This window comes from Cyanistes caeruleus, chromosome 9 (genome assembly GCF_971803275.1).
Source record: "Cyanistes caeruleus chromosome 9, bCyaCae1.hap1.1, whole genome shotgun sequence".
NCBI classification, from domain to species: Eukaryota; Metazoa; Chordata; class Aves; order Passeriformes; family Paridae; genus Cyanistes; species Cyanistes caeruleus.
Window position 1 is genome coordinate 29,473,531 of NC_141709.1, and position 23,142 is coordinate 29,496,672.

General features: G+C 42.8%; 1 protein-coding gene across 2 annotated transcripts in view; it reads right to left on the minus strand.

Annotated features, from left to right (window-relative positions):
- LRP8 (LDL receptor related protein 8) overlaps positions 1 to 23,142 on the minus strand; it is a 171,988-nt gene that overhangs the window by 21,753 nt on the left and 127,093 nt on the right. For both annotated transcript variants that reach the window (XM_086842162.1, XM_086842161.1), the window contains exons 4-5: positions 17,843 to 17,971; positions 2,841 to 3,203 (exon numbers count right to left, since the gene is read on the minus strand). In XM_086842162.1, coding sequence (XP_086698288.1) covers positions 2,841 to 3,203; positions 17,843 to 17,971 — 492 coding nt within the window. The remainder of the gene's footprint in view (positions 1 to 2,840; positions 3,204 to 17,842; positions 17,972 to 23,142) is intronic.

Genomic DNA, 23,142 nt, shown 5'->3' on the forward strand with positions numbered 1-23,142 from the left:
CCAATTGTCACCCTTCATTTCTGCTCTACTCATTTACCAATCCAAAATGTTTATAACAAATGATGGGTGATGGCCTCATGACTTTTTTTTTAAAGCATTAGCTCACATCCCTCTGTTTATACTATACATACCCCATATGATCCCCATTTGCAAGAGAAGATGTAGTGGTGGGGTTGGTGGGGTCTGCAGTTTTAAGTCCAGCCAAGGGGCCCATGTGCCATCCCTGTTGCTAAGGGGACAGAGCTGTGTCACACACCTGTGGCTCTCTGCATGCCCCATGATACTGATCTCAAACAGAGAATTTCTGGGGTGGAAAAGAATCATAAAAGTCCCTAAAGTCTTGAGTCTAACAGATGAGAAGTGATGCTGATTTTCCAGAGCTCCCAAATGTCCCTTTCTTACTGCAGACAGGTGCACCCCAGCAACAGCTGCATTTAGGATGGGGAAGGAACATTAATTTTGGCTCTGACCCAGCCAACACGTCAGCTCCACGAGCACTCAGTGCTGCAAGGTCTCTCCTGGTTGCTGCTTCAGAGAATGCCATCCATGCAGTGTGAATGGCCACGGGCTCACACCCTGCTGTGGCCCTGAGGTGTAACCAGAACCAGGCACTCTGTGCAGAGGAGCACTGAGGCAGGTGAAACAATGGGGCTTTGAATCCCACTGTTTCCCAATCCACAGAACTAAAGGCAGCAGAATCAGCTCACATGCTTGTTTCTCCCAGGTAGAGAAACTGTACATCGTGTTGGACTGAGATTTTCTGGAAAGAAACCCTCATTGTGCTAAACCTCCAGTACTCAGAATTCTCTCAAGTCACTTCAGCCACATTTCCCCCTTTCTCCACTGGTTGTCAGCACCGTGCTGTGCTGCAGCGGTGTCCAGCTGCATCCTCTGCCCTGGGAGCTGCCTCTGGTGCCTCTGGAAGTGCTGCTGGCTGAGGCTGCTCTGCAGCTCAGGAAGGCTGGTGGAGCTGTGCTCCTTCAGACCTCTCAGCTCGGCAGTCTGAGCTCAGCTGGACATGGCTGGTGCCTGTCACACCAAGGAAAGAAGCTGGGGAACAGTGAGCCCTCTGCCTCAGGAAGATTTGTGGGCACAGTCCTACTCTTCTCACCCAGCAGAATGTCAAAATAAATGGAGCCAGTAAAAGACTTAAAACATTTAAAGTTGAGCAGGGATTGAAATTTAAGAGGAATTTCATCAGAAAACACCATCAGTGAGCTGCTCCCCTCTTTCTCCACTTGGCAATAGAAGGGAGCTCACCTTTCCCTCTCCTAAGCTGTCCAAATTCAGTCATGCACTCTGGTTGCTGTCACTGCAGGGAAGGCATCCCGGGGGACAGAGATCAGTTTTGCTGGAGTCCCCTGTACCAGACACCAGTTCTTCACCTTTGTTTGTAACATGGCCCTTGCCATTGCCTCCTGCTTTGGAGGGGACACAGGTACAGGACTGCCCACGGGAGGTCTCAGAATGGAAACAGGTACAAACCACTCAGGCTGCCCAAGCCAGCAGTGCCCATCTCCAGCAGCTGTGCTTCTGCATGGCTGTCCTTAAATTGAGCCAGGAACCAACTCTGTCTCCTGACCCAACAGTCCCCGTGATCCTTCAGACCCCGACACTACTGCCTGGGCACCTTCTGTCCAAGAGTTCTGTCAGCAACTTGACCACTTTGGAGATGAAGGAAAAACCAGCCTACCTAATCCACCCCTCCTTGGGAGGGGTTGACAGCCTTGTACACAGCAGCCAAAGCTTCTCTCTTCATAACAAAACATTTTTGGCTTCTGTTCAACTCTTGCCCCTCTTAAGAGTCCTTGGCTATTTTAAAGGCACAGCAGCTCCAGGGTAACCTGTGGCTCATCCCCCTGCTCTCCTGCAGTGCAAACAGTGGTGTCCAGGATTCACTACATCCTCCTCCTGTTAAAGAACCCTCTGAATACACCTGCTTCTCTGCCTGGAAGAAAGTCTGATCCCCAGCTCCTTAAAGGCTCTCCCACACAGCTGCTCACCAGCCTGGCCTTGATGTTGTCATGGGTATAAAAAGATGGTGTTGGCAAAAGTGATAAATTTCCTTAGGCACCTTGCAAAAATCCCTGGGTTTGCAGCTGGTTGCTGCCTTCCTCCCCAGAGGTGGCCCAATGTCAGAGCTGCTAAATATAAACAGCTATGTAAATATTTAATTTCAATCTTGTCATTATGAATACTCTAGCAAAACATTTTGCTCTTGTTTTCTTTCCCTCCTCAGGTAAGTGACCAGCTTGAACAGCTTAGTGGCTAAGAATGGATGAAACATTCAAAATACCACACATACCAACACCAGCATGTTAAATGCATAAAGCCTGCTGAAAAGAAATCCATTATTTATTAGCTCTGTGCCTTTATCAAGCCAAGCTCAAAGTGCATTTCAAACTGGATTCTTCAGAGGTACTTCTCTTGACTGCCTTGTTCAGTATACTCCAACTTCAGAGGTAGAAAATGAATTTTTTTTTTTCTGTTGATCATATATTCCCTTTAGCATAGCAGCTTCTAACCCCCAGGCTGTGACCCCATCATGCAGCCTGAGGGCTTTGAACATTTTTCCCATTTTTCACTCCTTGTCTTTCTAGTGAAACAGATCTCTTCTGAGGCATGGTACCATCTTACACCTCCTCTATGGATTCTCAAGGAAAAAGCACAGCAGGAGCGTGGAACACACCTGACCCTGCTGGGCTGAGCACCCAGCCATATCATGTGGGACACAAGCGCTCCTTGTCTGGCACAGCTGCTGCTCACACATCAAAGCCTTGTCTTCAAACACCGCCCACAGCAGCCTCCTGGCCCTTGCACCCCTGCCCCCAGACACTCACGGCAGTCCTGCTCATCAGACTTGTCCTTGCAGTCCTCGTCGCCGTCACACTTCCAGTTGAGGTGGATGCATTCGCCGTTCCCGCACTGGAACTCGTGGGCCGCGCACGTGTTGAGGGCCTTGGTGTCGTAGCCGCACTTCTCCATGGACTCGTCGGACTGATCCTCGCAGTCGGGCTGGTTGTCGCACACCCACAGCTCCGGGATGCACACGCTGTTGTTGCACTGGAACTCGTTGGGGTTGCAGGTCAGAGGGGAACACTTCCTTTCATCGCTGCCGTCCCCGCAGTCATTGTCACCGTCGCACACGAAGATGATGGAGATGCACGACTTGTTACTGCACTGGAACTCGTTGGGAGAACAAGCTTGGGAATAAAAACAAACAGGTGAGCTGGAAGGTCTCCAACCCAGCCCTCACCACTGCCCTAGCACATCAGGGATGTCTGAGGGCACAGGCACAAAGGCATTACCACGGCTGTCCTACCCCAAATCATTTCTCCCAGTGGTTATGTGTGGCAAGGAGCGGTAAGGCCAGTGGTCCTCAGCTGTGGCTCAGGATGTATCCTCTAGGGACCAGGGGCAGTCCTGGAGAAGGAGGGGCAGCAGGGCTGGGGGAGCCGTGGGTGGGGGAAGCGGGGGCAGCGCTGCCCTGGCACTGAGGAGCAGCCACATGAACCCCAGAGCCGGGTGAACCCTGGGTGGGAGCAGCAGCACAAAAATGGAATGGGAATGGGAGTGGGAATGGGCAGGAGGTTGCAGGGATGGGCTGGGGCTGTGCTGCCAGCGCCGGGCTCCACTCGGCTCCATGCTGACATTACCAGCTTCCTGACTTTCATAAGCACAGAATCAGGTTTCAGGATTTCACAGTATGCCTGGTTTTGGACATATTAAGTGGGATGTGTAGGGTAAATATTTAGTGAGTCGAGCATCAATTTAGCTGCAATCTGCCAGTAAGGCCCTTTACAACACGCTGAATGCCTTCCCTGGAAATCACAACTCAACATTAACATACAAATGAGGCGCTTGTCAGATAGAAGCTGAGTGGAGCACTCTCCTCTGCAAGCCTAATGGACAGCTGAACCAGAGATGCCTGCTCAAATTAAAACTTCCAGGTACTCCAACAAAGTGCAGTTCACAGTCACTTTATTCCATCAAAGTGTGGGGGAACCAAAACCATGGAAGAAATTCTCCGTAAGTACTTTGAGGTAGTACCCTACAAAAGAATTCTTCTGCAATTTCAGCCCTCTACAGGGAAGTTATGGCTTTGATAAATTACAAGTACAAGAAATAGAAATGCATATAAATTACAATAACTTTTTTTTTTTTTTTACATTGCACTTGGGAATCTTTTTGTCTTCAGAAGCAGAATTACTTACTGCCATTTCTGCAAAGCCCCTACACTAGACCACACAATTTAGATGGTACCAATCACTGCAATGATAATTGCACCGGGAAAGCAGCAGAATCCCTATAAAGGACCTGTCATATCCCAGATTTCAGCCAGTGACAGGAACCCAGCAGGATTCTCCTGCAATATTATGTCTGGTTTATACCTAGGAATAAAGCTGTATTTATCCAGCATTTAAGAACATGTCCATTGGCACAGATGCCTAATTACAGTCTGTCTGGCAAACTTGCTGGGCTCTGTCTGATAACCTAAGTAGCCTCTCATTTTACATCAGAACATTAATATATATACACACACACCTCTCCTCTCCTGCCCTGTGCTCTGTCCTATTTAGTCCCAGATTTTCCAAATGTTAGAACACACCAATCCACCTAATTAGAAGAGAAAGAGGATTGCCTTCCTTGCTTGCAAAGCTACCATGCACTAGCCAGGACCCAGGCTCCCTCCAGGAGGGAGAAACTGAAGAGAATCTCAGCTGCCCCACTTGACACCAATCACAGAAAACAACAGAGCGAGGCACCAAAGGAGTTGCTCGGGCTCCTTCTGCACTTGGTAGAGTATTTTAGGTACTGAGATGTCCTTAACCCGTCCCTTGGAACAGCCAGAGTTTCTCCTATCCAAACAGATGGAACTGAGATCAGACAACTAATACTAGGAGATGAATCCTTCTCATAAGGACCTGAATCATAAGTTGCATAGGTGGAGAAGCATCTGAAAACCTTAATCTTTTGCATGTCAAAACTGAGGCCATTAAAATGCTCTGAATATCACCCAAATTCTGCTCTTTATCTCCATTCAGCAGATTTTTCTATCCTTACCCCATAACTTGAAATCATCTATTAATATTAACCCTACTGGATCAGTACACAGATATATAACTTAACACTGGCTTCAGAGGAGCTGTTATATGGAACTGCATATGGAACATTCCTCCATAAAGTGGAAATTCAAGGTAACAGTTACAATCTTACCCATCTATTTTAAAATGGTAATGGAAAATCAGGAATATTTCTATGGCTATGTACAGCTTCTGTAACAGATAAAGGCTGAGAAGAAGAAACTGCTTTTCTGGCATTATTTTGATGAATCTCAGAAACAGATCAGAGAGCAAAATCTTGCATAGTTCTTTGATCCCTAATGTTTGGGCAAGATTGTAATGATTTGCACATTCCAAATGTGCATAAATTTACTTTCCACCAACTGTAATAAGCCTTTTTCCCCTTGTTGTTTTTGTGGTCCCACCTCCACCCCTCCTCCTGTTTGTACATATTTCCCTTCAGAAATTTGCTGCATTGGCAAATTAACAACTGATAAACATAGGAGTGGGATACAGACAATGGAAGTTTGCACAAAAGCTCCTCCTTTGCACCTACAAATCCCATTACAGATATAAAATTACTAATCACAGCCAGAAAGTAGAAGCAGTTCAGCTTTTGTAACCTCTCATGAGGACTTTCTCAGTGAAGCCTAAGAACTGCTAGCTAGAAAAATTGCATGGTCATGATTATTTAATTTCTTTTTAAAAATTAAGCTCAGTGTGATGCCAGCACTAGAGTCTACAAGCTCTCTCTCCACGAACAAGCACAGCAGTTTGGCTGTTGGGAACTGCCCTCTCCATCCCCACAGCCCTTAGTGGGGGATCAAGCAGTTCCTTCTGGGTCACACCTGTCTCCAGCAGAGAGCTCCATCCAGCCCTCCTGTGCGCTCTGCCGCTGCCGTGGGAGGGCAGACAGCATCCCAACACCCCTCAGCCTTCCCTCACCCTCCCAACAGCTGAAATCCTCAGGGTTTCATGCCAGGGTCAGGCTGAGGCTGCAGTTCCCAGCCCCGGGTGCCTGGGCAGAGCTGCTGTGGCACTGCCTGGCACTGCAGCCAGGAGCCCAATAAATAAACAAAGCACTACAATTATCTTACACAGCACCTGGGGAGATGGGCATGAGGCAGGAAAGCCCCAGGGACAGTTTGCTTCACATCCCCTTCCATAAATCTGTCAGGTTACCTCACAGCCCCATCACTACAGTATTTTGTTGCCTGCAGAGCATTTCAGTAAAAAATGTGCCAATAGTGATTAAATGATCACTGGGGTATCTTTTGACTTGAGCAATTTGTTTGCATTCTCCAGATTTGCTACCTGTCCTATTGTTGGCTGATTCACTCAAGACCAAGGAATCAAATAATAGTTTGCTTTCCTTAGCACAGAAGAAATTAATAAATCTTGTACTCTAAGGTGCAAAACCTACTTCAAACATGAGTGATCCCAATAGAAATCTTGGAAGTGTTTGTCAAGATGTGTTTAACCAACAGTCTTCAAAGCATAACTATAACACCAGTTTACTGTAGAGCACAGAAATGTGTAAAGGTTCTTCACAGTTTTAGGAAGTAAAATATCAACAAAAATGATTATGTAGATGTGATTTTGCCTATAGACAAAATACACCAGAGGTGTAATGCAGAGGTATTCTGCATTAATTTTTGCCCTGTGCTATGTGCCAATCTGTAGAGCACAACTGTCACAGTTTTTTCTCACAGCCTGCAGCTGCACTCTTGTCACTTCTCTTGAGGAGAGTGGAGCAGAAGCAGCCTTGGGATAGAGGAAGTTAAAAATAATAAAATAACAAAAGATCAGAGAGATTGCAGTTGTGGAGTTAGTGTTCCATTCCTGGCTGGTTCCATTTTGCCCAGAGCCAGGATTTAGCCAGAGGCTTTAGTGAGAGTCTGGTGCAGCAGGGACAATCTTAGCTCAGGCATGGCACCAAAAATTCAGATAACTCTGCCACATGCTTTTTAAGTGCTTTTAGAAAAAAGCAGAATGCTCTCAAGATGTAGAATTCTCTAAAAATACAGGGTGCTCATTAAAAACTGTCATTTCAACAAATATATATTTGAACATACCATTTCTACAATGGACAACTCTACCAAGTATGGATTGTCAAATCTGGATAAAATTGAAAAAATTAAATAAATGGTATGCCCATCACTACCAGGATCTGGGAATTATGTACAATGGATTATAACTGCTGTCATTGCTAATCTCTAATTAAAGATTTTATAGCTTTTCAGTAAGAATCAGGTATTTAATTTATCTCTCCTCCAAAAGAGCCATTTCCACTTGAAACTATGTGAATGGCTTAAAGAATGATAATTATTTGGTAAAATTTGTGGTAAAGTGGATAGCAGCAATTATCCACTGATGCTGAAGACAAGAGGATAAGATGAATTATTACACTGTATTTTTCTGACATTGTCCCCAGAACAACTTAAAAAATGTGTCTGAAAATTTATGTTTGTTTAAATCTGATAATGGATCTTCTAAAGCAGGCAAAGGATGATTTGTGCATACACCAACATTTACATCAGAGTGGAGAGATCTGCTGTTGATTCATGGCTGCTTCAACACCTGCAGGAGAGGCTGCTGGACTTGAGGAACCCTCCCAAACTCTGAGATTTAGGGTTTAAGTTCTGCAGGGCTGAGGGGTGAATTCCTGAGCTCCATCTGCCCAGGGTTTCTGTCCCAAGGGCAAGCCCAGCTCCCCCAGCCCACAGAAACCAATCTCTGAGCTGGGCCATGGATAAGGAGGTCACAGAGTGCAGACAGGGTAGATTATGTTGGAACTCCCAGTTACCAGCACTGTCAGCATATTAGTTTTGCTTAACTAGTATTTATTTTCAGGTTTAATTCTGTCTAAATTATTTATTTTGCCTGCAGTCAATTACTTACCAAATACCTGAATATTTCATACAGATCTTCTGTCAAATGCCAGTCTTTAAAGCATGGATTCGTGCCTGGAAGGACAAGTTTCCCATGGAAAGCTGCCCTCCAGGAAGGACAGCAAAAGAGATGGAGGTAAATGAAGATGACCTTGAAGCTCATCGCTCTGAAGAAATGACAGGCCTCCCATGGAGGGAATAATGCAGTGGAATTGCAGCCTCACTCCCACCAGTGGTTGTTGCTATGGTGATTGATACCGAAAAGCCCATCTAGATGGAGGCTGCAGAAGGAATAGTAATTCCTGATATTGTTCAAATCACTAATGGAGCTAAGGAGCCATCTCACGCACTCCTGCAAATTAATATTTGCATGTGCTGCCTGCCTTTGTCACACGCTGCCCTCAAACACAAATCAGTCATTTTCCCATTCTCTGCAGCAGTATTTGCATAGTATTAGTTAATTATAACCCAGCAACCAGATGCCAAAGCCCCTGCTGACAAATAATAGCTGTTTCAAAAATGTATTTGGTGATTTAGAATGTATTCCCTGAGATTCATAAATTCATTCCAAGTGGCTTCATTATCTGGAAACAGAATTAATTATGACCCCCAATTTACAGAGAGAAGCAGTTTATGCACAAAGGTATGCACACTCTGTACTGTCTGTCTTTATGTATGTGCAATAAGGTTGCAACTCATACCTGTGGTTTCCTCAATTTCCCTTCAAACCAGCAAAGGGTTAGGAAATTTATCAGATGTTCTTCTGGCTAAATGACTGAAAATTACCTCAAAATAAGAACAAGTGAATCCAGTGTAAAGGATTTAAAGGTAAAATAAAGCAGCTTGAAAGACAAAAATGGATGGTCAGAATACCAAAGGTTAATACTGTCCTGCTTTTGTGACAATCCTAGACACCCCATGGGGATCTCATAAGGATAAAAAAATTATTATTATTCTTTCATATTCTGACTATAATCAGAATATGAATATATTATTATATATAAGGAATATAATCAGCTGAATCAGATTGGATATGTTTGGTACTAGCCAAAATTTAACTCGGAAACAAATGTGCTGTGAAGCGTCTAGTGAGTTTCTTTCCTGACTTTGAAAATTGGTGCCTGTACAGGACAAGCTCACTCCTATTCCCTTATTTATTTCCCTTATTTTCCCTTGCTTATTAAAATGGTAATTTTACAAATTATACCAATTTGCCAAATCTCTCAGAAACATCTGATAATAGCCATTAAATTAACAGCTGCTCTAATATTATCACACAAAATTCTGCATTTCTGAGGAATATATGAATCTTCAGTAAGCAGAACAGGGTATTCCTGAGCAGGGCTTCATCCTGGGACAGTGCACACAAATCCCACATTACTGCATACACAGACCTCATGGATTCAGCAGGACTCCTTGTGGTTATGAATTTTCTGCACAGCCACAATTTAATTTTGCCATTGTGGAGATTGAATCACAGACACTTTGCCAGGAAAAGCCAATCCATGGATGTCACCTTCCACCCACTGGGCAGATTCCCACTCCTTGCTCATCTGCTGACACAGAGACATGACCTGCCTGTTTTCCCCAGTGTTTTCTGGTTCCTTATGTCCAGCTCAGAAGAAACTTAATCAAAATCCTAAAAGCTTCACTCCAATCACATTGGCAAATGACAGCACAAGTGGGTTTATTCTTAGGAAGTGTGGGAAAGGCAAGGAATCCCAGCCCATGGCTCCACAGCCACGTCACTGGCCTGTCACCTTCTCCTAACCCTTACCCATTCCTAAGCACAGGGATGGCACTTAGTTGGTAACTAATTTTAACCAGTGGAAAGCTGAGTCATTTTCTCAGAACCAATTATCTCATTTATAAGTTGCTGCCAAAACTAAGCAGGAAATCCTGGAGGCTGCTGACTCACAGGTTTGAATTCACTTGAGCAGTGAGAGACAAAGTAGAGCTCACATTACAAGCAGTGAGGTCAGTGCCCCATAAAATCTCCATTTCCACTAATTTACTTTGCTTGATGGGAACTGTTTGTAAGAGGAAATATTTCTCATTGCAGTTTGCTTCACTATTAAACATTCACTACATTTGGAACATGCACTATTAACTCTTCTGGAGGACAGACAAAACAAGGCAAGGCTGAGAGCTTTGCCTTCTCAACTCCTCACTTCACCCAACCATGCCTCACATTTCTCTAGGAACAGTGATCCAAAGTGAGCTTGAATATAGGTTCAATTACAATTAAAAGACGCTTTTGAAGTAAAATGGTTTGCAAGACAACTGATTTGAAGAGAGAAGTATCTTAAAAAAGAAGCACTGAGCATGCAACACGGCAATTGGCAGAATCTGGTGCAGCCCCATTCAAGGTTATGAATATAAGCACATCCTATTATGACCAAGTCCATAAACACAAGACCCCTGTGGTGATTTTTGGGAGGGGGAGAGACTGACAGACTGCTCAGGAAACAACCAGCCCCTGACTGTTTTCAGTTATGTGATAATTAGGGGACACAGCTGTTATGTGATGTAGACAATGTACCTGTGTACCCACAATTCCAGAAAAGAATGGCAATTATTTCTCAAAAAACAGTATTAGATTTTCTACTCAAATGGAAAATTTAATCACTGTGTGATACTCACTGCAATTAAACCTGTAAGGGTCGTGTGCTGACTGTGCTCACATTAACAGCAATGAGATTTCCATGGCATTAGGATTTGCCTTGCAGTTTCTATGACTTGGGAATAGAAAGCAGCACTTTCCTGGACTTGGGCTGAAATGAAGACTGACATGTTCAACATGAGCAATTATTTTAAAGTTATTGGAACAAAGAAGGGTAATGAAGTGGTGTTTCCTGTGAGCTAAACATTTCTCATTACATTTTTATCTAATGAACAAATTTCTTTGGGAAGTAAAAGCAAAGGTAATCCAACCCTTATATCATCCTCTATGAAAAGAGTATTTCAACCACTAAGATGACTTTCAGGTTAGTTTTATCTGTTAATATGACTCATAAACCAACTTGTTTTTTTAATCTCTTGCATCAAACATGACATGGTCCGCTCCTGCGTAGGACTGTGCTGAGTTCAGGCTACTGATTTTGATTTAGTCTTCAGATCATATGCTCAGGAAGCAGAACTGTTAATTAGTGTAACACATATGTACTGGTGGCCAATGCAGGATGCAACTCCTACCCACATATCTGCCATCATAGCATCATCATTGGCGCTGCCAGCTACAGAAGATTTCCCTGAATAAAACTAAACAGATTCTTGCTTTTTGGGATGAATAAGCTCAAAATTATAGCTGCATTCTCATGAAGAAAGCACTTCAGGGGTTTGAAATACAATTGTATTTGGCAATAAGAGATGTAATTCCTTGACTGTTTCAACTCTAGAAGCTCTAACTGTTGAAAGACAGACTACCCAAATGATAAACAAAATTACTGGCCAATTCTTTCTTCTCTGCCAGAAGGATGTGAGATTGGAAAGAAGAATCAGAGCCAATGTCTCCAGCTAAAGTGCAGAAAGAGCAGCAGGACAAAGCTTGTGTGGGTGTGCACAGGTATCCTGCAGTTCAGCACCATTAAGCTTTAGTTTTAATTATCAAAAAATCTTTGTATAAAAGCAGCTCTTTCACAGCCCTCTTCCAGAACCCTGTGAACAGTGATCCTTTGGGGTGTGCAGGATGTGTCTGTGTGGGGGTGTGAATGTGTTTGTGCTGTTCTTTGCATCCCCCCTTTTTCCCTCATGCTCCTTCAGAGAAATATTGCAGAAGTACCACTGCTGCATCGCCTTGTTTTCAGACTGTGTTTTCATCTACTCTGCTTTAAAGAATAAATTATTCATGGAACACTGATAGGAACAATTTCTCTGTGAGGAGGATCAGCACAGGGCCACCCCCAAAGCCCTGCTCCATGCTGGAAGCTCCATTTGCAGATGTGCCACACGTCTTCCCTCATAAACCTAAGCTCCAGAGACAGCAGCAGGGAAGGCAAAGCCTTTTTGCCCTCACCCTCTGCAGGTAGAGCCCTGGCACAGCTTGGGCCACGGCTTTAGGGTTTAATTCTGGATTTATACAATGACTGTCTTACCTCTACCCCAAGTTCACACACTGTTTAATTATGTTTAATTACAACGAGCATCCAACATTAAAAATGCAACTACCTTCACTTTTCCTGTCAGCATGCAATTAAAAGTAACTCCCAATCTCTTTTTCTTGCCGTTTTGTTCTGAAGGAACTCAGGACAAATGTGATTATGGGCTGAGATTTTTCCTAAATAACAATGGGGATTTTTCTGCAAATTACTACTGCTTTTGAAGGAGCTCTAATACTTTAAGCAGTGATAAAGTGGCAGCTGTACATGTTTAATTTCTGAGAGCCAGGGCATAATGCACAAGCATTAATCCCTCCAGCTGTCCAGTAATTAAACATCATGTAAAGCCCAGAGGATATCATTGCTGTGCTACCTTATCTTATTTATGAAGGACTTGCATTTGTTAAATCTAGCAATTCTTTTTTTCCTTCTTGGAAATAATTGTAAATTCTTCCACCATGACAAGTGCACTGAAGCTACAGCTACCCTTTATAAAATGCCAGGACTTTTCTTTTCATCACATACTAAAATAATGAATAATGATAGTGGATAAATATTTCTTTTGCAGGCATGACTAAGATGCTGTCGGGGTTTTAATCCTGTTAAAATTGGTGGGTTTGTCAGGGAGAATCCACGGCAAAATCTGATCCTTTGGGTTTAATGTCCCTCTGAGGTGACTGAGGGACAGCACATAATGAACGTTAAGTCATTAACAGGTAGTGAACAGAACTAACTTCGACAAAAGCACACATTAATCAAACTGCAATGAAAGATAAAATCAGTGCTACATTATCACCAAGTTAGAAGGTCTCAGTAAGATCAGTGGAGATCTGGAATGGACTGGATCAGTATGCTCAAATCCCAGTGGGGAGCACTGGAAGTGCGACTCATGAGAATACAGGTGCCTTTTAATGCACAAGGAAGAAAACAGTGCTGGGACAACATGATGCTCTTTATAGTTACAGGACAATGATAAAAGATGATAAAACAATTTAACTGTCAATAGAAAGGTCACTTTCTATCACTTCATGTGAGCATAAGTGCAGGAGCACTTAGGGGAAGGTGACTTTAAATCAGCTTTACAATTTCCCTCCTTCAGCTGGTTCATCTCCAGGTGGATCTGCTGGAGGGATGAACAGCTTTAGCCTGCTTTAAATTCTGCCTTCAGCCCATGGTTCTCATGACCTGAGGGCTGTTAACCAGGACACTGGCAAAAGATGACTCAAAGTTTTCTGCATTTGAACCCCTCACTTGGAGGGGCTGCTGCTTTTTATGGAGTAACACCTGAGCCTGGAGCTGTGCCAGGAAAAGTGGGAAGTCCAGCACCTGAGGATCCTGTAAATGATCTATATATACAGGAAAGCCTGTGAGCTGCCATGGTAAGGACACAGGGTTACAGCTGAGCACACACATGCTTGCTGTGGTTTCCCTTACAAATTTATAAAACCTTTATCCAGTTTGTTCACTTTTAATCTGGCATATCATCATATTATAAGGCTGAAAATCTAGAACTAATTCTGAGATACATGGTCAGCAATGAAAAGTCTGAAGACCAGGATCCAAAAAAGATGCTCTGGGTAACGGGACTGTCACTGGCATGAGACTCCTGCAGGAATTCCTGACTCTCACCTCAGCCAACTGCACAAGGTCAGTAGGAGTATGTCCACTGCCTGCAAAAGTTCCCCATGATCACTATCTCTGTGCTACAGTTTAGCAGAATAAACCATGGTATGGATAAACAGCTTATTCTGCTATCAATGTATCAATGAATACATCATTTCACTGCATCTGACTGTTGGGAAAGGGGAAAATGGTGCACTTCAACTCCTCATCTGCAAGATACAATTTCCATATTGAGGGCAAGAGGTGGTTCAGGTGAGAACCAGTGACACAGCCAGAAGAGATGGGGCCAGAGCCTTGTTCTCTGTGAGCATCCCAGTCTCTCAGGAGGAACATGTGTGCATTAAAGGGGTTCAGTGCCATTTCAGCTGGTCCAGGATGGCAGCTCTTCTCTTCTAAAGCCACTCTCAAGTGCTCTCTGTATTCCTGAGCAGCTGACAAAGCACTGCTTAGTGCCTCTCTCAGCAGAGATTTAACAAGTTCTGCAGTAGTTAGCCAAGTCCAGACGGACCCTGGGTTGTGTTGCTTTAATTACAGCCTCTCAAATTTAATTTCTCTTTTAGTCTCAGTAAACACATTCCTTAGCTTGTCCAATCCATTGTGACAAAGGTTGGGTGCACTGGGAGCAGAAAACCTTCACCAGGGAAATAAGGAGGCTGCCAACACCTCCAAGCCAGCAAATTCAAGACTGCTAACCCTGACCTATGACTACAACACACCTGGTATTGTGAAGAGTCAAATTACTTCTGCTCCAAAAACTGAAAAATAAGGTTTTTCTTTTTACGTAGTCTTATTTTAAAAAGGCAGATATTTGCATTTTCAAACATTGTTTGTGCACTGGAAGTCAGTAGTGTTCTTAAAGCCTGTCTGTTGGAAGTCAATTATTTAGGCAGATGGGCACTTAACTACCTATGTGAAAGGATTAATACCTGCAATTAATCCCCAGTGCAACTACAGCCTGTGCAGACACAAATCTGCATCCCTGATCACTGGTGCTTTATCCATTGCAGGTGAAAGAATTTTGCAGTTTCCATTGCTTCCTTGACAAGTTCTTCCACAGGGAAAATCACACCATTTAGTCTCCTTGTTCAGATTCTCTACTTTTGTCCCTGAGTCTTTGAGCAGCTGCTTTCTCCCCCCAGCTGGCTGTGCCAGTGTCTGCACTGGATACATTTCACTTGGATTAAAAAAGCAATCATATCATTCTTAGAGGAAAAATCAAGAATTACAAGGTTCAGAGCAGTAGCTGGAAAGGAAATTGCTGGAGGAGGAAGAACCATAATACACCTACACTGTTCCTACAGTTTTGGATGATTCTATACCATTCTATAATCATTACTGTCCCCTCCTGCAGGAGATCCTCCCTAAACTTGGGCTGTGAACATTGTGACACAGGACCAGGTTCTTGCACAGCCTCAGCACAGCCAAGCTTTGCTCCTGGATACCAGCACAATCTTGTAACTGGTACAAACTACCAATGCAGAAATGCAGGCATAAATAAGGTTCATAAATTCCATACTGAGTCCTCATGAAGCGTTATTAATCCAAGAGACAGTTATTCCTATAAAAAAGCAAGAGTATACACAGTTAAAATATTTTTGAAGTGTCACATGAGGTTGTAGTAATAGCTTTATTAACATGAATATAGAAAGAGCTTAGGGGTTTTTCATCTGGATGCCCTCACTCACATCATCTTCAAGTCATCATCCACTTGTTTATTGCACATGCAGGCTCTCACCACAGAAATTACTCTGAGCACAAATAAATCTCCTTCCAAACATTTATCCAGCAAGATGTTGTTATTTATAGACAAGTTGGTCAGCTCTGTGAGGAGTGCAGCCTCTGTGACAGGGTGCTGTGCTCCAAGGGGCTGCGGGTGACAAGCAGTGCTGAAGCTTCTTATAAAATGACAATAAAAACCTGAGTGCAGAGATTAAATTAACAAAACAAAGAGAAAAAGAGTGAAGTGGTCAGGATACTGTGTGCTGCTGAGATAAGAGGAGACAGAGAAAGGAGGATTCTAACCAGGGAAGAAATGGGAATGTTAACAGAGTATCAGTGGATAGGCTTAGTGAGGTTTATCAGATTTGGGTAAGAGACAGGATAGCTATCAATCCTCCACAAGCTCTGTTGAAACAGCTCACACAATTGTTCTCATCCAAGAGGAAAAGACCTTCATTTGACAGGCAACCTCCATGAAAGTGCTCTCACTACAGCCATTCAGCAGTGCCTCCTGCTTCCTTCTCAAAGGGAGTTTTGACCTCTGAAAGATGCTGAGTTGAGATCTTAGGACTGAAAACTTTTGATGTTTGCACCCTCCCAGGATGCTCCAAGTTTACCTGTCAATGCCTTTCCCTTGGTTCTCATGCCCATCCCACAGCCAGACTCAGCAGAGATTCCAGTGTGTGGGAACAACACTCAGACATTAGAAATCGGTTGAAAGCTACTGATTCATTTCTCACCAGTTACCTAAAAACCATCAAAATTTGGTAATTTGTCTTTGGATTAAATTTTCTTTTTTAAGAACCTGCTCATGCACTAAAACTGGAAGCTAAGTAAGAGTAGAGATGCTGAAACATCCAGAGCAGAAACACTCAGCTATTTCCAGATCCATTAATAGCACCATTATGCTGAAATGATGTGGCATTCAGAACATATTGACATTCATTTTGGGGGTTACCTAAGGCTTTGAAAAAAAAAAAAGTTCAAAGCAATTTCAAGTAGATTTTTATTATAACTAAAAGACTCCATGAGACCATTCCTACTGGTGTGAGCAGCAGCATTAAATCAGGGGAGGCAGCAGTGTAAAATTGTTCTAATTTCACTAACTCATATCAGGAAAACAGCAGTTACAATTATCTTCTGAATTTATTTCTAATTCAAGTCTCCCATTCAAAGAAAAAAATGTACATGTTAAAGAGAAAACACTTAAAGAGTTTCACATGGAAAAAAGGAAAAATAAAAGGAAAAAGAAAGAAATTACTAAGAAAAAATACTTTTAGAAAGAGAGCTAAATAGTGGAACAAGTTGCTCACAAAGTAAAAGCTTTGATAATATTTTGTTTGATAAAGCTGACTGCAAAGAAATAAATTCATCCACAGCACTTCACTCAGAGCCACAAAATGTTTATGTAAAACATTTTGTTATACAGCTCCAAAGAAAAGATATAATGTGGACTTTGAACTGGGTGGGAATTAGAGCCCAAAATCCAGTTTTCAAATGAAGAAATTTCAGTTTGTGCTTGAATGTATTCATTCAACCCTTTTACCAGTAACCTGGAAGTAAAAATAACATTGCTGATAGCACATGCAACACTAGGAATATTGAGGGATGAGTGAATACAGAAAACCTACAGAACTTCTCAAAAGCCTGGAATCATTTGCATAGAAAGAATTTAATAAGAACAGTACTAGAAAGGTGATTTTACTTCTGCAGAGACTGGCAAGATTGATGTTCCCTACATTCTGCTGGTCTGTGTAAAAAGAAAGTTGGAAAACCAACTGGAATATCAAAGGAAGCCACAAGAATGAGTCAAGTATTGATTCAAAAGAGAATATTTGACATCAAGAAGCATAAGGAACTAAAATATTTGGTCTATCAAAAAGGCAGCCTGAGAAATGGTTTGATCACACAATATAGGAGTTTTCACAGACTGAAAACACTGTTAAAGGGCTCTTTCATTCAGCACAGAAAGGCCTAATGAAAGGCAGTGGCCATTTAGGGACTGAATTCAAAACAGTTATGGGTACAGAGTACATCATTCTCTCCCTGTCCAGTGAAACCAACAAGCTGTCAATGTCCAGGCCTATCTATTCTACCCCAGTAGAAGCCAGCCTGAGTCTGTCCCCACCCTGCAGGGACAAGGACACAGCAGGAACCTGCTGAGCTACCACAAAGGAAGGTTTGAACCTTATTTAAGTCTTTTCCATATCACCTGGGTGTTAACCCTAATAATAATACTTAATTCTTCATGGAGTTCATGCATTCTCCAGCCAGTCCCAACTGGAGAATCCTTCTTTCCTCTCTGTTTCTAAAAGTCACCACTTAGCACTGCAAAGAAGAGTGAATAAATTTGTTGGCAGGAAAAGTCATCCCTTTCCATGCAATTTGTAACAGTCACTCCAGGACTTTCATAGTCCTAAATGGAGATGTTGCATCTGTATTAACTCACCAGGAGTGCAACCAGCCTCATCAATTCCACTTTCACAATCCTTCTGCCCATCACATCTCCAGGACAATGGGATGCACTTGTTGCTTAAGTCTCCACAGCTAATTTTTTCAGATGGACACACTTGTTTAGCTGTAAGAAAAAAAACAAAGAAAAAAACAGAAGTTAAACGTATTTCTAAATATTTCTAACACTGTTTATGCTGTTAAAGTTGCTTTTGCTTTGAATGGCTCAATCCTGAGACATATTGGAATGAAACCCCATGTCAACCTGCTGCCTCTTCTATCAGGGAACAAAGCCCTTCCTGTCCCTCCAGCCTGTGCCTGTCCCAGCCAGCCCCTTCCAGGAGCATGCAAATAAAACAAACACCACCCCTCACTCTTAGTTTTGAGCTTAACTCAACCAAAATGGACTGAGAAAACTGTTTCAGCAGACCAACAGGGATTCCAGCTGAGAACTTGGGGCTGGTTAAAGGGGGGGATGCTCAGTGCAGCACCAGCTCTGCCTCCCTGCCCAACACACTGAGCTGGAGCTGTTCAGTTATTGCCCCCTGCACACAGCACAGCACCTCTGCACAAACCACCAGGAAAAACAAATTCCCTCATTTCAGTCTATGCTTGGCAAGGCAATTCCTAAACGTTAATGATCTGGGCAGATTGTGGTCAGCAAAGCTGAGGATAAAAAGCAGCAAGGACAAGCAGGAACTTGCAGATATTTAACAAATTGAGCTGTAACTGTGTAAATTGAAGGCAACTGTGATGTCAGACATGGAGACACAGGAGCACCTGCAGAAGCAAAAACCCCAGTACAGGCAAGAACACAACTATGAAAAAGAATCTGCCAGATTTATCTGGAACCAAGTAAGCTGTGAAACTCATTCTCTCATAACTAGTTTGCATTGCTAAAATTCCTTTTTTTTTTTTTCATACTAGTGTAAAGAGCAACAGATCTACATTTATTGTGACAAGGCTGCTGAAATGCAAAATGTTCCACAATTAAAACAATTGTTTAGCATTCTGGAATCATCATCCAGTTTGGCAGGATTTGCTTATTAAACAGATCAATTTCTCTCTTCAAAAAATTACATATATTCAAATAGTTCTTCCATTGGTATTAATGATAATAATGCTATGTATGGCTGCAGGTCTACTGAGCAAGGGGAAACCTAAATTCTAAATGAAAACCTTCACATTACCCTGCTCTAGTAAAGGTATTTACACAAAGTCAATCAGCTTCCTGAGTGCTGAGCGAGAGAGGACGGAAATTATATCTCCCCTTCCACCTACACAAGGAGGCTGTGAAAGGGCATCTTATAGCCCCAAAGCATCAATCAGCCACTTGGAGAGCAGTGCCATTTAATCCCTGGATTTCTCTGTCTTAGCGCCTTGAAGTGTTATAAGAAGCAGTTTCGAGAAGCTGTGGGCAACCAATACATCAAGAAAAATTAGGTCCTGCCACAGACAGACAGTTAATAACAGATGTAATGAAGTTTTATAACCCTAAGGCATGACAGCATTTCTGTTGAAATTTGCTCACTGCATACCTAAATAACATTTATGAATGTTGCATGATTACACGGAGGAGGAAAAACGGGATCCTTACTTAGGCTTTGGGATCATTTTTCCAGCAAATCAGTAATAAAAAACATTGGAAAGGCTCCCCAGCAAGACCCCACAGGATCAGTGTATCTGCCAACTCAGGCCAGGTCCTCTGTCCCTGTCCCTCTAAGCTGCAGGTTTTGTACTGCCCAACTGCAGAAATGTCTGGATTGGACTGGCATACTGGGGAAACTGGGATACCAAAAATGTCACTGAGACCTTCGTTAATCAGGTTATTTGTCCATATCCCCCAAAAATTGTTCTAGCTCTTTTTGGCAATTGTGATGGAAAGGAGAATTTGTTTAGATGCCAAGTAGGAGCAGGTCTTTCATCCTTACTGTAATTCTCCATTGAGAACCAAGTGGGTTAATACAGGTGAGAACATGTTCCACACATCTGGTTTTAAAGAAGGTGAAATATAATCTTAAAATGCTATCATCACACAGTTGGATCATTAACCAGCAAAAAGGTTATTTATTGGCCACAGTTTAAAGTGTGGGCATTACTTTTGCTTGGCTGCTGTGGGCAGATGCTTAATAGCTTTGGGAAGCTGAAGGGTTTGGAAAGGTAGGAACAGAAGGCTCCTATTTATGGAAATAGTTGATATGTTAATCATCTTCCTGGCAGAATAATTACAGACATTAAAATATGTAAATCAAAGCTTGAACTTTCAGGGATGCAGCAAGAGAAGCTGCTGTTGGTCACAGTTCATCAAATCTCTCTGTTCCAGTGGTTTCTGCACCCAAGCAAGCGTTGCATGGAAGCCAACGACTTGTAACCACTGGCAGGTAACAGAGAGGGGATCTTGCACAAAACTCAAAGCAGAACTTTGGTGAAAACACACCTGCATTTCCAGCAAGTTGGGTGTTTTCCTCCCCTCTCCTTCAAGAGGGTGCAGATAAAAGTGGAATCCATGTTGTTGTCCACACTATCAGGGAGGCTTTCAGCAACTGCAGCCCAGACTTAACATTTCTGTTTCTGTGCATGGCTTACACAAACCCAGGCCTCTTGGGCTGACGTGACCAAAATGTTTTACTTCCTCCTTCCCTCTTTGTGCAGCCAGAAAGGAAAGGGTTAGTGCTGTGTGTGATGGTGAGAGCTCTTACCCTGGATGCATTCTGGACCAATGCGAGTTATAGCAAGATCTGCCTTTTCAGAAGAGCACAATTAAAAGACTTGGTTGAAATGTCAGACACATCAAGACCAATTTATCACAATGAACTGCAAATGCCAAGGATGGACAACAATGGTTTATTTATAAGGAGACAAGAGCAAAGAAGACAAGAAGGTTCCATTTACTCACTACCGCCAATGGCACATTCTTCTTTCTCTTTATAGGAGGCTACAAAGTCTTTCAGAGAACCACAGAGCCTAACTGGCGCCCCACTGTTTGCTTCCTCTTGTGCCACTGCTGTGCTTTTCAGGCTCCGGACATCATGTATATTCAAGAAAGCCCAAGAAAACAAAATTGATTTACTTTCAGAAGACCATTTGTCAGGTTCTCACCAAACAGGTATTCTAAGAGCATACACAAAATGCAATTAAGCAGCTTCTACTGGTGGGAAACCCACAAGACTTTTCATCAGCAGACTGAAAAAACGCCCTTTGTGGAAATACGTCATCTTACAGGTCTGAACAGCTCCTCTATCTCTGCTGAAATAACTTCCCATCCTCTCTAGATTGCCCCTTGTGGTTTTCCAGGAACCAGCAGGTTCTTCACAAGCTCCAACCCAAAACTTATTTTTTCTACAACAGAGAAAACTCAGTACTAAAATGGTTTAATTATTTTCTGCCATTCCAGTGGACTGTTCCCACAAATATTTCCACTACTTTTATTATGGAACTTAAAATTCCTACCTCCCTCTTTCCTCCAGCAATGGTTTAGTTGTCAGCTTTTTCTTTTTTTTAAAGGAATATTTTTTAACGAGGATCTCCACTCCTCAAACACTGTCCTTAAATCTTCTTTTTTCACAGCTGGCAGAACTGCCTCAGAGATGTACCAAGTACCTTACAGTGGTTTTAGTTTCTTTCCCCAAATACTAATCCATGTCAAGCTACCACATATCTGCCCAAGTACAGGACTAGAATCCAGTTTGTTTCCAGGCAAAACAAGCCAAACTGGTAAATGAGCAACTGTTCTGCAGAGAGGAGGGGAGCTGACAGGCAGAGATTGCTTAGGAAAATTCAGAACTCAGAGCTCCCAGTCACTGAAGATTTGTGATTCAGAAAAGAGATCTGCTACAAGTTTACACATATAGTTCTTCATATGTATGTGTGTTATGAATGTATACCTCAGTCTACACTCACCACTGACTTACAACTCTAAGTTTCCCATTGAAGTATTTAAGGTGCATAAGAAACACAGTTTAAAATCCATCATGACTTAAAATATTATCACAGCTGAAGGTGTGTCTGACTGGTACTTTCCTTCCCTTGCCCCTTCTCCCAGCTGTGGGTGCATGTGAGGAACACTGGCCTCTACCCCATTCACCACCAGTTCACTCTGCAGCTCAGGACAGGTCACTGCTGTTTCAGTTTACTCAACCTTTCCAGACACATCAGATTCTGGTGTGAGTCTATAAAGTGTTTTATATCATATTTGTTATATTTGATCTCCCTGATGCCTTCCCTGTGACACCTTACATCAGAAGTGTTTGTGTGGGGACAGCAACATCCATGGTGGATGATTCCCATGTCCTGGGAGTTTCTTTGGCCCTGGTGCACAGAGCACTGGGAGCACTCAGGGACTCCCCTGAACCCTCAGCTTTTGCTGGGTGCTTGAGTTTGGATCTGTGCATCAGCAATACACAGAGACAGAACGCACTATGGGGAATGCTAATCAAAGAATTGTTCCCACTAAAGGTTAGGAGCTGCACTGAACTCCCCTTCTGTCATATAAAGCAACACTACAAGCATCAGGCTGCTGGGATAGCAAGACTTACATGAACTTGTAACTTTCCAAAACTCAATGCAACTCATCCAGCAGTAGTACTTGGGGTGCTCGCCGTATCTGTATTACACATATACTTGAAATGTCTGAGAAAACACAGGCAGCTCCACAATTTCAGTTGAAAGCAGCCCAGGCCAAAGCAAATGTCATGATTAGTGGCTTAAGTGAATTAAGATTACAGCAGTGAGACTTGGAATGAGACCAACCCACCACCAATGACGCCTTTGTTGACAGAAGCAGCCACCCCATCCATCTGCTCCAACAGGAAACTCCATTCTGGTCAAACTGGGGCACGCTGACACCAATTCCCAGGGACTGGAGCTTGAACTGATGCTACCTGACTCTACATTTGTGGTGTGTAAGTACAGGCTGATATGCCATAACCTTTGTGGCACCATGTAAAGGCACAGAAATAGTGAAAAATCTATTCTTCCTGCACAAAAGGATAATGAACTTATTATTAACTTAATAGCCTTTAAACTTCTGACAAATTAAGCAACTCAAAAAACAGATTAGGAAAGGTGACTAAGGAACTACACTGTGAAATGTCAGGAACAGCATTAACAACTGATACACATGATAAATAGATTCAGTGGTGTGATTTGTTTAATGATGACTTATGCTCAGAAGTTCCCAGGGTTTCAAAAGAGGATTTGCACAGATTTCACTCCATTGCACTGCATAGTATAGCCCTTAACTCCATTCTTGTGTGCTTATAGGAAGGGCTCCTTTACAACACCATGTATCAGGAGTCT